General features: G+C 40.1%; 1 protein-coding gene across 1 annotated transcript in view; it reads right to left on the bottom strand.

Moving 5' to 3' along the window:
- Positions 1–15,417, bottom strand: part of LOC130908489 (cadherin-6-like) — a 220,023-nt gene that overhangs the window by 36,038 nt on the left and 168,568 nt on the right. The window contains exons 4-5 of the mRNA XM_057823949.1: positions 4,257–4,551; positions 4,058–4,177 (exon numbers count right to left, since the gene is read on the bottom strand). Of these exons, the coding sequence (XP_057679932.1) occupies positions 4,058–4,177; positions 4,257–4,551 (415 nt within the window). The remainder of the gene's footprint in view (positions 1–4,057; positions 4,178–4,256; positions 4,552–15,417) is intronic.

Raw genomic sequence — 15,417 nt, 5'->3', positions numbered from 1 at the left:
TGGCAGCAGAGGTTGACCGTCTTCCCCAAGGGAGCAGTGATGGCCAAATTGAACCAATTGGCTGCAAAGCTTCATGGTGGTTCATTTGGTTTTATGACAGTATTATGATGCCGCTGTCAAATAATGTGTTACCAGTTGATATCATTGGGTCTAAATATCCCATAATGCAGTGAGGACAGCTGCAGCTTATAGTCCAGTGCGGCTTATCTATGAACAAATGCCGTTTTCATGTCAAATTTGGCGCGTGTCGGCTCATAGTGTGGTGAAAATTACTGAACATGACTTATGGGGACCTGAAAATGTGTAACACAAGAAAAACAGAATGTAACTGATTATTGAGAAAATAGTCGTACATTTAAAGTAAATGGTACTTGCATCTCCAATTTTGAGCAGGACCTCAATTTGTTGGTTATTCAGTCATTCACTGCCATTGACGGCAATAGACGTCCAATTCATTTCAATTTATTCATTCGCCTCTTCCAGTCAAAATGGTATGAACATCGACCACTGTCAATGGCAGCCAATGAGTTAAAGAAGAGAGCTCTTAATTTGTGCAAATGATCCGCATAACGAGGCGCATCGATCACTCAGAGACGACCCACGAATTAAAGCTAGCCAGCACCGACTTCATTACGCGGCGCATAAATCTCCCGGCTGAAACGTCGTTAATTCGGGGCGACTATTTTGAGGTGCGCGCCGGGGATGTTTGATGCGCCGGGAAGGAAGTTCATTATCTTTACGATGACGCTTTATGAAGCCGCCGTCGATGGCGGGCGCCGCGGGGGACACCGAGCTCCGACGTTCCACAAAATCCTGCTCCCTATTATTTTTGTTGTTGTTTTTGTTAGGGTTGGGTGATAAAAATAAAGTATATTCTTCTTATTTTAATCAGTGGGTTGCCTTCACCTGTGGAAAAACAGTTGTTTTTGTTGTACAACATGTTAAAGTTCATATTTCAACGTACTTATTTTTAGAAAATCACGTCCAAATGTGTGAACAGGCGCATTTACGAATGCGTATTTTCAAATATTAATTGAGTAACCCACAAATCAAGTGTGAAACATTTTCAGGTCCCCACAATCAATGTCTTTTTGAAATTTCTCACATCATTTACTACATATTACTCAAACTTTTTAATGTGAAAAGCGGCCATTTTGTACAAAGTAATCCTCACGCTAACGCGCCGTGTGCATTCATGTGTGTGTGGCTCATGTCGGCTTACTCGCCACATGTGGCGTCCGACATATTAACGCTAATCCAGCCGCTAATCTGCAAATGGCTGCTTCTTCAATTTTTTTTTTTTTATGCCTTTTGTTGGAACGTCAGGCCAGCGTCCAAAGCGCACATTTGTGATTAAAAGTAGCAAGCTGCTACCTTTTAGTCTTGTGTATGTGTGTGTGTGCGCTCCAAATCCCCAATGTGACCTCCGCTAACCCCCCAAAGCGCCCCCAAGCCTGCACCGCCTTCCCCAGCCAGCAGCTGCTGGACACGTGCCGCCATTTTGGTTCAACATCAGGAACCATGTAACCTACTTTTTTTTGTTTGTTTAACCTACATTTGGTTTCTTTCTTTTTGTTATTGCTAGTGTTATTATTAGAATTAGTCATTTTTGCTATTTGTAGTGGTTAAGTATGCAAGAAAAAATAATTTGAATTACAACAATTTAAATTAGGGCTGCAGCTATCGAATATTTTAGTAATCGAGTAATCGACTGAAAATTCTATCGATTAATCGAGTAATCGGATAAAACATTTTTTTTTTAGGTAAAGAGCAATTATAAATATAGATGACAAAACAAGACATTTCATCTAATTTTGAACCATTTTGTAGTCAATCGATGTCTTTATTTTCGATGTACATTGTTGAAAAGAGCCAACAATCTCAAATGTGACTAAAAAAAAAAAATAATAATTCACTGCTTTCACTCAAAAACTTTTAGATTTTACAAAAAGTTTTACCTAAAAATGTCATTACGCTTGATAACACACATCACCTAAAAGTTCGGTGTTTTTCCCACGTGTATCAATTGATGTTCCACTTGTGTCAAGCTATCAGTTCTAGTTAAGTTTTAAGTTAGTCTAAACTGTAAGTCCTGATAGGATTTTGAGTTTTTGCAGTGTTCAAAATAAATGCTGTGCTGTACATTAGGCACCAGTGCTACTTGGTGTTTTTTTCCAGCAATGACTATTGAGCTAAAATTGACAGTTAGCATTATTAAGTTTTTATTTTACACCCTAATCACTCTACATCGCTGTTTTCACAGATTAAATGAAGCCTGTATGTAAGAGTTAGCCACGCATCGACAGTGGTCATAATGCCTAGCCCTCCGCAGGGATAACGTTACGTGAGCAAATGACAGTAACGTTAATGTTATTTATGAGCGCTGAGAAGTGTACTGCTTTAAGATGGCGGCTGTTTTATTAACACCGCCGAGTCGGTCATTTTTCATCTAGTTCTACGTACATGTGATATCTATGACACGCATCAGACGCTACATGCTACCACCGTAGCAACATGCGGGCGTGGTTTTTAGCAACGTCGGCGCAGTTTGTAACGGCTTTCGGCTGCAGTAAGGTATTTTTTTTTATTGCTTCTTCCTCTACGCACGTGACGTCAGTGATGCTTAGAGCTGGCAAAATTAAACGATTCCCTCGAGGTGAATAAAATTACTCGGATCAGTTTTTAAACTCGAGTTACTCGAGTTGCTCGAGTATTCGTTTCAGCTCTAATTTAAATTATCGACACGCCAAAAAATATTTGCAGTATGAATAGGCCGCCACCCACCAAATTTGACACGAAAACGGCATTTCTTCAGTGATAGGCCGCACGTGACTATAAGCCGCAGCTGTCTTCACTGTATTATAGGATAGTTACACCAAAAGATATTAACCAGTAACACCTTATTTGACAGCAGCAGCATAAGACATAAGCGTCATAAGACCAAATGAACCACCATGATGTTTTGAACCAACTGGCTGCAAAGCTTCATTGCTTCAAGAAGCTTCATTTAGCCATCACTGCTCCCTTGGGGGAGACAGTCAACCTCTGATGTCAACACTGCCGTCCAACATGCGTCCTAGCATGCGTTGAAGTACTACAAATGTAAATAGCAATCAAAATTAATGTTCCGTGCTAATTATTTCTTCAGTTACTGTTCCAGTTGTTTCATTAATTGCTAGTTATGACGTGTAGTAACACTTTATTTGACAGTGGTGCCGTAAGACTGTCTTAAGACCATCATAATTATGACATGGCACTGCCATGAGCATGAATGAATGCTTATGACAGATGTCATTTTGTGTCATCAGGCAAATGATCTCACTTTTTAATGGATGTAAAAAATCCGAGCTGGACATAAATGGAGTTAGTGACATAATTTGTCGGATGACACTTAATGAAATACAGCTAAATATACCAACAAATTAAATTACGAATGTATGTAAAAAAAAAAAAAAAATCTTCCCTTATATTGGTCTTAACGGGGAGCATCTGAATTCTGCCATGTTAAATGAGTTATGTCATATTCACAGTTGCCATTAGAGGGCAGTATATCCACCTAAATCAATAAAACAGTGCAAACACTTTCAAAACCATTACAACAATACTCTAATTAAACGAGTACTCAAAGCAGCAAAATTTGATTCGAAGTTTTTTTCTAATCGAATTACTCGAGTTATTTGATTACTTGAGATCATCGTATCATATCCTGAGGTACCCAGAGGTTCCCATGCCTAAAATATTTTAAATGATACAATTATAATTTTATAAACTGTTCATAAAACTAATATAATAAAACCAGAAATATGGCCGGCAATATCACTTTAATATTTTTCCCCCAAAGTATTTAACTTATTGTCTGCCATTGACAGACATGATTCATTTAAAATATGAGGAGTTCGTGTGGATGGTCACATTTCAGTGGCATTGACAGCTCAAGACGTCCAATCCATTTTCACTGGGAATGTTCATTCATTCACGCCCTTCTAGTCAAAATTATTGGACATCTGGCGCTGTCAATGGCAGCCAATGAGTATTAATGCCTCTTCAAGACACTGACCAGTTTCAGGGTCCACAGAGAAGTAGGGCTGCCCCTCCAGGATACTGTAGACCACCTTTGCGCTATTCCCATAGGTGGCGTCATCGGCGTCTAGCGCCGTCACCTGGATGACAGGAGTACCTGTGCCCCAACAGGAAAAAAAAGCATTCCGTCAAACATTTTGTCTATCGAAACACATATTCCCCCCCCTCGTATATACCTATGTCGGCCATCTCGGGCACCCTGGCGATGTAGGGGTCTTTGGTGAAGCGTGGCTCGTTGTCGTTGATGTCGTGGATTTTAATGATAAAATCGGACTCGCCCTCCAACGCCTCGCCGGTGAAGCGGTTGACGGCTTTGGCGTGCAGCACGTAGTAGGCCTTCTCCTCACGGTCCAGACGCTTGGTGGCGTGGATATCGCCCGACTTTTCGTCGATCTTGAACAGCGTGCCGGCGCCATCGCCCGTCAGCACGTAGCGCACGCTGCCATCTTCGCGGTCCGAGTCGGAGTGGAGCTGAAGTAGAGAGGGCAAGGGAAAAAAAACTGTGAGCGGCCCAAATCGATTCGGGAAGATGGCGCCGGAGCAGGGGGCGCCGAGGGCAATTAGCCAGTTAGCCCGGCGGTCCTGGCGTTAGCGGAGGACCGGCTGCCTCCGAGCGGACAGATGGTCGCCCTGCTCAAAAATAGAGTTGGACATGTGTGGAAAGGGAATACAAATGCGCATTTCAAGGTGTAATTGGTTGCGGTTAAAGTGAACGGTCGCTAGGTTGTTGTGGAAGTTGGATAAGAAGACAAATCAAGGCAATACTATGACACAAACACACATTAGCGCACAGCACATTAGAATTTTTTTTTTTTTTTTTAACTAGTAAAGGAAAAAAAGGCTTTTTTGGAGAAGAAAAACAATTGATTTTTTTAATTAAAGTTGTATTTTTATTTGTCTGTTATTGCAAATAAATCTAAAAAATGTTTGGGAGCACAAAGAATAAGGAATATTATTGTATATATTATCTATATATGTTACAGTGGAGCAAATAAGTATTTAGTCAACCACTAATTGTGTAAGTTCTCCCACTTGAAAATATTAGAGAGGCCTGTAATTGTCAACATGGGTAAACCTCAACCATGAAAGACAAAATGTGAAAAAAAAAACAGAAAATCACATTGTTTAATTTTTAAATAATTTATTTGCAAATCATGGTGAAAAATAAGTATTTGGTCAATACCAAAAGTTCATCTCAATCCTTTGTTATGTACCCTTTGTTGGCAATAACGGAGGCCAAACGTTTTTTGTAACTCGTCACAAGCTTTTCACACACTGTTGCTGGCATTTTGGCCCATTCCTCCATGCAGATCCCCTCTAGAGCAGTGATTTTTGGGGCTGTTGTTGGGCAACACGGACTTTCAACTCCCTCCTCAGATTTTCTATGGGGTTGAGATCTGGAGACTGGCTAGGCCACTCCAGGACCTTGAAATGCTTCTTACAAAGACACTCCTTTGTTGCCCTGGCTGGGTGTTTGGGATCATTGTCATGCTGAAAGACCCAGCAGCCACGTCTCATCTTCAATGCCCTTGCTGATGGAAGGAGATTTTCACTCAAAATCTCTCGATACATGGCCCCATTCATTCTTTCCTTTACGGAGATCAGTCGTCCTGGTCCCTTTACAGAAAAACAGCCCCAAAGCATGATGTTTCCACCCCCATGCTTCATAGTGGTTATGGTGTTCTTCGGATGCAATTCAGTATTCTTTCTCCTCCAAACACGATAACCTATGTTTCTACCAAAAAGTTCTATTTTGGTTTCAGCTGACCAAAACACATTCTCCCAGTCCTCTTCTGGATCATCCAAATGCTCTCTAGTAAACCGCAGACGGGCCTGGACGTGTACTGGCTTCACCAGGGGGACACGTCCGGCAGTGCAGGATTTGAGCCCCTGGCGGCGCATTGTGTTACTGATAGTAGCCTTTGTTACTGTGGTCCCAGCTCTCTGTAGGTCATTCATTAGGTCCCTCCGTGTGGTTCTGGGATTTTTGCTCACCGTTCTTGTTTTCATTTTGACACCACGGGGTGAGATCTTGCATGGAGCCCCAGATCAAGGGAGATCATCAGTGATCTTGTATGTCTTCCATTTTCTAATAATTGCTCCCACAGTTGATTTCTTTAACTCAAGCGTTTTACCTATTGCAGATTCAGTCTTCCCAGCCTGGTGCAGGTCTACAATTTTGTCTCTGGTGTCCTTCGACAGCTCTTTGGTCTTGGCCATAGTGGAGTTTGGAGTGTGACTGACTGAGGTTGTGGACAGACGTCTTTTATACCGAAAATGAGTTAAAACAGGTGCCATTAATACAGGTAACGAGTGGAGCCTCGTTAGACCTCGTTAGAAGAAGTTAGACCTCTTTGACAGCCAGAAATCTTGCTTGTTTGTAGGTGACTAAATACTTATTTTCCACTCTAATTTGGAAATAAATTCTTTAAAAATCAAACAATGTGATTTTCTGTTTTTTTAAAAAAAAATTTTTTTTTTTACACATTCTGTCTCTCATGGTTGAGGTTTACCCACGTTGAATATTACAGGCCTCTCTAATCTTTTCAAGCAGGAGAACTTGCACAATTGGTGGTTGACTAAATACTTTTTTGCCCCACTGTATATATATATGTGTGTATATATAGTACATATTATTATACATTATTTATTATATATTTCTGTAACTACGTAACAAATCGGGTTCTAATGTGGCGGATGTGTTTTGCGTGCTGTACCTGAACGCAGCGCGTGGCTGATGTCACAGTGAAATAACTACGTGCGGTCGAGATATTACTTTCACTTTTAATGCCCTTAGTTTTTGGTGTATACTGTAGGGGACAGTAGGCATGTTGTGCTGCACAAGTTCTGAAATAAATGATTAAAAACCTGACAAAGCTGGCCACTTCCTTGCCGATGTTACAACAATAATAATCGTCACCTTAACTTATAAAGACTGGCGGAGGGAGGTCGGAGGAGGACCGTCGAGTTTGTAGACATTCTATGGCCAAAGTGTTGAGCCAACTCACATATGCGCACACCACGCTCATATTTTTCTATCATTTCTATCTTCATTTCAATGGCAAGCGTCACCTTTTTCCTTTTTTCACCACCTGCACTAACCTTCCTGGAACCCGTGTGATTTTTCTCACAAGAAAATCCGCCGTGAGTCCATCTTGCAGCAAAACTAAAGAAACTGCGTCGCTGTCATAAATCGTTGTGTTTCGGTCATGTCGTCGGATGTAAAAACAAATGGCGAGTCAAATTTTTCTTCGAATGTCGAAGAGATCGTGTGTCGAAAAATAGCGTGTTCGGCCTGATTTCTGATCACATTATCGGATCGGGACATCCCTAGCAACAAGGGAGAACAAAGGTGAACATAGGCTAAATTAAAGAATTACCATTTTTGAAGCTCCTAAAAAAATGTGTAAGTTTAGATGTACAGTAAGTTACCATGTTAAAATGTTCATAACATTTGTTGAGTTTTTAACTTGTAAATTCAACTATTAGTCAATATAAACACTGTTTTAGCCCAAGGATTGCCTTGGGAAGAATTCTGACCTTTTAGCCAGATTGCCAGAATCATGCCAACCAAACCGTCAGAACCGCGCTAGCGCAATTCTAATGACCCAGGCCGGCGGAACCCCGACAACCTGGCCGAACTCTGCGCGTTCACCTTAGTCTTAACCCCTTGTACTGACTCCATTTTAAAAGCTGGAAAAAGGCTTCGAAACACAAGTTGACAATTTATTCCAAGTCTGCAGCAATTATACAGCACAGAGAGACCCAGGCGAGGAGGAAAACTTGATCCAAGGTCACTGTATTACATGTCAACAAAAGATTCCTGAGAAAAATGCCCACGATTAGTTAAACATTCAATTTTTTGAAGGATCTGGTGAGGCGGGCCGTGGTCCGGAAGAAGGGTGTGTTTGGGCGTTGTTTAGGATAACTGTCTGTTGTTGATTGGACAGGAGGGTTCGGGCGTTACTGTTGTCAGGGCAACGAGAGTTAAGGATTTTGCCATCCTCAGCGCCTCAGTCGTGGGTTCCTCCGTATCATATGTTTCTTGTGGCAAGACAGGATATTCCGCCATTTGTTCTTCACTGTCCAGAAGAGCTGCTTGCGGGATTTGGTGGTGCAGACGTGCATAGGCGGATCTACTATTCAGGCGAAGTAGCCGATCGCCTTAGGCCTCCAACCAGTAGGGGGCCCCCAACCAGCTGACCTTGCCCCAACGAGCAAGGGCTTGGGCCACCGGAGCCAGCAGCACCCCCAACTATTCGTCATGTATAATTATGTTGGCATGCCAAACAAACAAATAACAAAACAAAAAAGAGAGCCATTTGAATCCTGCATTTATATTGTCTCTCCCCCACACACGCACTACAATGGATTGTGCCACAACGACGGACTGAATATCAGTCGCTTAGCTTCATTTAGCGCCGTTTAGCTTTGCTTAGCTTCGTTTAGCATCGCTAAGCTGTTCGTTAGATTCACTTACAGTAGGTCTCCTGCGTTTTTCACGCCACTAAGCTGCCACTAAGCTCGCTATTTTTTACAGCTCACTTGTTACTTTGCACATCGTTTATTTCGAACACATGAGCGAACGTGCTCTACATGAGAGCCAAAGTGCAGTGAGGGAGGAGTTGAGAACAGGCCCCTAATGCCTCTTTTAACTTTTTTCTTCTCCTTCACACCGAACATAAAATACACGACAGCACACCCTGTGGCGAAACAATGCAGTACAGTTCCAATCAGTCATACAATAACACTCAACAGCTGGTTAACAGCATTTGCTAACGAAAAAAAAAAATGAAATCTATTAGTGACGCCACAAGCAATAATGAAGAATGTTTTTTTACGTAGTGTAAAGCTTTCGGTTAGCGGTTTAGCAAACGTACCTCCGGTGAACATTTCAAAATAAAAGCACGTCATGTTCGTCATATAAATAACGATTTCTGGAGTTAATCCCACATACTTCAGAATTAATATATTATGTTGAGTAAATACTACAGAATACAGATTCTACACTAAGAATAGCTTTTAAATGACACTATGACAAATATGATTGGCAATGACTAATTATTATAATTATTATACTACTATTATATATAGTAGTATACTCTAATAATAATGCTGGATTTTTTTTTTTTTAAGAATTGTTTTGAATAATGTTGGAAAGGCAAAGTCAGAGTTCTGTATCTGTTTACTTTCCATTCTTTTGCACTAGTAAATGCTATCAGCATTTAACCTCATTGATTATTTGTGATTAATTATCATTTACTTGACTATTTGTACTTTAATAAAGAATTTAAGTGTTCCAAAATAGTTTTGTGATTTAATAAGCGTCAACAAAAATTAAAATTAGTAAAAAAAAAAAGAAATTAGATTAGTCAATTAATCGTAAAACTAGTCGGCTGACTAATCAGGAGAAAATTTGTCATTTAGGACAGCCCTAGTGTACCAGAACGTATTTCCTCCACACCCTTCTCACCTTTTTAACCCCTGACCCATGAAGAGGGCCCCTGGATATGTTCGCCTTAGGCCCCAAAATTGCCAAGTCCGCCACTGCAGACGTGTCTTGCCAATCACCTGCTTGTGAGCGTCAATCTCTCTCAGACAGTTGCATGACACGCGCCTTGGGCTTCCGTGGTCAGAAGGCGTCTTGTATCTGTTCTGCCCTTATCTGCCCGTTGTATTGGCGTTGAAAATTCTAATCATTTCAAGTCCAACTCTTCATAATATCGAATATATTCTGCTTGTTTTTCTTAAACTATGATGTAAATGTTATTTATTCTATATTAGGTGTGTTAGAGTAATAGAAACAGTAAATATGAGAAAAGATACTACTCCGATTGATTATATTAAGTGTGTTAGAGCAGTGTTTTTCAACCAGTGTGCCGCGGCAAACTGGTGTGCCGTGAGAGATCGTCAGGTGTGCCATGAGAAATTATCTAATGTCGCATTTATATGTCCGTAACTGTGCGGGCCCTTGAAGGGGCCTTCAGACTGCAGAGTGGTGACGTAGCGGGAAGCAAGCAAGGAGGGAGGAAGAACAGCGTGAGCCGTGAGAGCGAAGTTAGCGATCGCCTGTTGTGGATGCCGCTAGGGTTGTTCCGATCATGTTTTTTTGCTCCCGATCCTATCCCGATCGTTTTAGTTTGAGTATCTGCCGATCCCGATATTTCCCGATCCGATTGCTTTTTTTTTTTTTTTTTGCCCCTGATTCAATTCCAATCATTCCCGATAATTTTTCCCGCTCATATACATTTTGGCAATGCATTAAGAAAAAAAATGAATAAAACTCAATTCGATTGCTCCATGTATCTTTTTTTATTGTCCAACATGACATTGTTCCACTGCCGTGGATCAAAACAAAGCTTATCAGCACTGTGCAATAAACATGTTAAATAAACAGTTTTTTTTCGGTGCCACACTTTGTGAGTGCGACAATAAATGGCAGGGGAGGATGTTTGTTGTCATTATGAACCAATCTTTAAACCAGAACTAAAGACTCTGGATGAGTGTAAGGCATTTTGTCTGTAACGTTAAATACAATTAGAAAACGATTTAGTTAAAAAATTTATATATATTAAAAAAAGGCATGTCCGATATTTTTTTGCCGATTCAGATACTTTGAAAATGACGTGATCGGACCCGATCAGTTGCGTGTTGATGTGCCGATCAATCGGGACATCTCTAGATGCCGCTGTTATTTTGTTTATTATTTTCCATTGTTGCCACAATAAAGTGGGAAAGTCATCACCGACTCCTCTTCTATTTCCCCATTCGGAGCTATTACAATATCTTTTTGTCTTCGGGCGGAGTTGCAATAGGAAGGAAGGAAGGAGTAGCTAGAAAGTTCTCGGTCGTGTGCAGATGAGCGAAGTATTGCTGGTGTCCCGTTCAAAAACTGCTCGGATTTCTAGCCGTCAACGACCTTGCTGTCTGCAGCAATGTGGACCCCAGAACGTCTACTACACATCATTTGGTTAGACTCCTCATGTGTCGATATACTCGAAAATGTCCTTTCTATTTTATCCATATGTGACGACCGTCAATCCTCCCCCTGTGTTTTACTCCAACACATTGTTGAGAACAGCAAGGTGGCTAATGGCTATAAACCCGAGCAGTTCTTGAACGCGACACGAGCAGCTATCAGCACCGTGGTGCCAAGCAAGTTTAACCCTTTAACACCGAACGTGTCGGCAGCGACGCGTTTACGCATGTCGTCTTTGAAGCTTCGTCACGTTTAATTACGTCACCCACGTGCCGCTGGTTGGTCTCATTTGAAAGTGCGGAAGTTGACGTCCACGCCAGTTTTTATTTGAAGTCAATCGACCAAGAAAAACGTGAGATAATGTCATTTGAGTTTTATAGTTTTATTGCACTCATAAATATCCATTAAAACGCTGCATGTACCATGTATCTATCTTCATATTTCCATCATTTCTTGTCCTTTTTCAAAACAGAAAGCAGCACAAAAGACTACATATCCCAAGATCCGTTGTGATGTCAAAAGGGACGAACCGAATGTGAACATTTTTAATAAATTGCCGAGCTAGGCGCAAACTAAGGAAAAGGAGGCATGAACACCAGTTGGATTGCGCGAGCGACTTTGAAACGTGCAGAATGAATCGAAAACTAAATTTAGCGCAAGCTATTTATTTAATTTATTCGGCGTCTCGGCGAGTAGAAGTGACAGCAGCGCTCAAACGGCAGAAGAGTAGGCTGTGTGATGTTGTATGTGACGCAGCTTAGTGATCTGTTCAAAAACTTTATTGAGTGCGCAAAAAAAAAAAAAAAAAAAAAACTTTAAAAAAACTATCGGGTCGCATGCCTGAAAAAATTGAATTGAACTGAACTACTTGTCAATATTTTTGAAAATACTTTTTTTCAATGTTATATATATTTTTTTCTTCACTATGAATCTTTTCAATTTTTATATAGATGTGTGTTCGAGAAGCTTGATTGCATGTACGTATACTTTAGATAAGGTGATGGGTATAATACCTAACTTCACAAAGAGATATCTTCCAAACCTTTTTTGTGTTAAATGATATATATAATTTTTTTTCTCACTATTTTGCACTGTATATAACCTGTTTTGACCATAGTATGTGTAAAGGCCAAAAACGCCTATGACCATACCCGCCGTTTGTGTTGAATAGTCAAACATAAAACTATTCAATCTTATTTTTTTCTATTGAATGTTTATCCTAACAAGTTGAATAAATATTATCAAGCTTCAAAACGGTTGGTCGAGCATGATTGGTTGTCAATGGGACACCAACATTACAAATTTTGAAAAAATATTTTGTGATTTTTTTTTTTTTGTCTTTTTGGGTCCAAAATGTGGATTATAATTGGTCAGTGAAGAAAACAACACTTTGGACATGAAGTTCAAGGTGTCCTGAAAAAAGGGACCCAACTTGGCCATTGTGAACAATTGTTTTCTCTGAAATATAAAGGCAACATCAAATGCATGCAAATTCGGCCAAAATAGGCTTAGGTGTTAAAGGGTTAAACATCATCTCCAAACGAAACACCTGTCGCTTCAAAACAAGTCGATGGACTATTTTGTTTGCCTTCGTGAAAACACAGAGAAACAGGTAACTTTTTTTTGATAAAAACTACAAAGGTAAATGAGAAAGCCCTCAAAGCCAGTTACCTTGTTGCTAAATCTAAAAAGTCCAACACCGTGACAGAGACATTAATACTACCTGCCTGCAAAGTCATTATCGGCGAGATGCTCGGCCCTGATGTGGTTAAAGACATTGATCAAGTCCTGCTGTCTGATAATTCTGAGCTTTTTCAAGCCTAACTGCTATAAAAATAAATAAATGAATAAAACCAGAGAAAGACCGAGAGCCGTTGAAGAATAAGGATATCGACTTTGTGGTCATCTAAACAGGCTCAAGTTTCACACTGAGTAAGTATACGTACTGAGAAATTATTTTATAATTAAATATACTGTACAGAAAATAATTTTGGAAGATTTTTGGTTTGTGGTGTGCCGCGAGATTTTTTCTAATGCAAAAATGTGCCGTGAGTCAAAAAAGGTTGAAAAACACTGTGTTAGAGTATTACAAACAGTCAAACAGACAAATTACGAGAAAAGATAGTTTTCCCTTCACGTTACATGTCATGGTATTTAACTCATTCCCTGCCATTGACAATAGATGTGCAATTCATCCAAACAAGGAGGACGTTCATTCGATTGGATGTTGAGTGCTGTTAATGGCAACCAATACTTTACTTTTTTTTTTTTTTTTTTTTTTTTTTAAATCAACCAGAAAAATCAACTTAATAATTATATAGCCAAATGTGGCCTTCAAATTACAACCCGACATCTTTTAGAACCCTCATTACAGAAACGGGCACGGCAATTTCCCGACCTTCTGGCCCGGTCGGCGTATTTTCCCCAACACGCAGGGTCAAAGATCCCACGAAACAAGAAGCCATTATTACATTCATTACGATATTAATATCACATAGGACTGTAGGGATCATGAATCCTCATCTTCTGCGTCTCCTCGCGCCGCAAAGGAGATGAGTGTTATTAAAAGTGAGCGCCCCCTCGACTCAAGCGCCCTCCCCTCCCCCCCGCCAGCTCCCGTATTGTCCAACGATGATGATGATTTGTACTCTTCATTTATACAACCGTTCTCTAGAGTGTGAGTCTACATAAGAAGAAGATGATGTCGGCGTTCTGTTGGGGGTTGCCATGGAGCGAGCAGGTAGAGTGGGTCAGGCACGCTGCACCATATTGTTTGTTCCGTGCCAAAGCGAGCAGCTGGTACCAAACACAGACGCGCGCACAAACTAGCTTTGGGCCGTCACAAGACATTCGCGTCTTTGCGGCCGCTGAGTCACGCGGCGCTTCTTCTGTTTGTTTGTTCGCGTTTGTCTGTGATGAAGGCAGTGCTTTCGTATCATAGCTTTCAGTGTATTAGTCCGAAATCGCACAGTGAATAGGGATAAAACGACAGCCCCAAAACATCACTGCTCTAGAGGAGATCTGCATGGAAGAATGGGCCAAAATACCAGCAACAGTGTGTGAAAAGCTTGTGAAGAGTTACAGAAAATGTTTGGCCTCCGTTATTGCCAACAAAGGGTACATAACAAAGTATTAAGATTAACTTTTGGTATTGACTAAATACTTATTTTCCACCATGATTTGCAAATAAATTCTTTAAAAATCAAACAATGTGATTTTCTGTTTTTTTTTTCACATTCTGTCTCTCATGGTTGAGGTTTACCCATGTTGACAATTACAGGCCTCTCTAATATTTTCAAGTGGGAGAACTTGCACAATTAGCGGTTGACTGAATACTTATTTGCCCCACTGTAAATCACATTTTTGAGGTGGATTTCATAAAATTAGAGAATATAATAGTTATACAAGTACGTTACAGTTTAAGTGTCAAATGCAGGTTCCACTTTATTTGAACTCGGTGTCATAAGGCTGTCTGAATGATGACAGATGACAACTGTCATGAATATGAATGAGGTTTTATGACATGTGTCCATAAGGGTCATTTAGTGAATTATGTCACTTTTAATGCAATATTAGGATATTTTTCAAATGTCTTTGTGTTGGGATTAGAGTTTGGGAACTGTGTTAGGGTTAGGACACTTAATGACATCTGTCATAAGCTTTCATTGATGGTTATGACGGTGTCATGTAATAATCATGACAGTCTTATTATGACAGTCTTAAGACACCGAGTTAAAAAAACAAAATGCAAGGTCCGAGGCCAGATAGGGCCCGCCGCGTCATTTTGTGTGGCCCAAAAAGGTAAATCGTTTGTTGACTGTATGATTCGTTAAAATGTAAATTTTGTATGTCTCAATGAAAAATTGAGTCTAGGAATTATTTTTTTAAATTTAAAATACATATATATATAATATACATATTTTGCCCAGCGATTGGCTGGCAACCGTTTCAGGGTGTACCCCGCCTTCTGCCCATAGTAAGCTGGGATTGGCTCCAGCACCCCCGTGATCCTAGTGAGGATGAGCGGTTTGGAAAATGAATGAATGATTTTTTATTTTATTTTTTTAAATTAAAAGAAAATCTAAATTTAATAAGAATACTGTTTTGTCCCTTTAACCTATTAAAAATACAAAAACAATAAATAAATAAACTCGATAGAACAGTTATTAGTAAGTCTGTAACAACTAATCAATTAAAAATGATTAATGAATAAATAATAAATAAATGAATTAATTAGCCAGCGGATTTGATAATCGATTTTTACCGGCAGCTATGAACTGTCCTGTTTTTTTCCGTGTTTGTGTGTAATGTAAGGTTGCGCATGCGCGCCAGTGATTAGCGCAAGAGAGAGAGAGTTC

Source organism: Corythoichthys intestinalis, chromosome 20 (assembly GCF_030265065.1).
Source record: "Corythoichthys intestinalis isolate RoL2023-P3 chromosome 20, ASM3026506v1, whole genome shotgun sequence".
Classification (NCBI taxonomy): Eukaryota; Metazoa; Chordata; class Actinopteri; order Syngnathiformes; family Syngnathidae; genus Corythoichthys; species Corythoichthys intestinalis.
The sequence above is the reverse complement of the archived record's forward strand: the minus strand, read 5'-3'. Positions and strand labels throughout refer to the sequence as shown.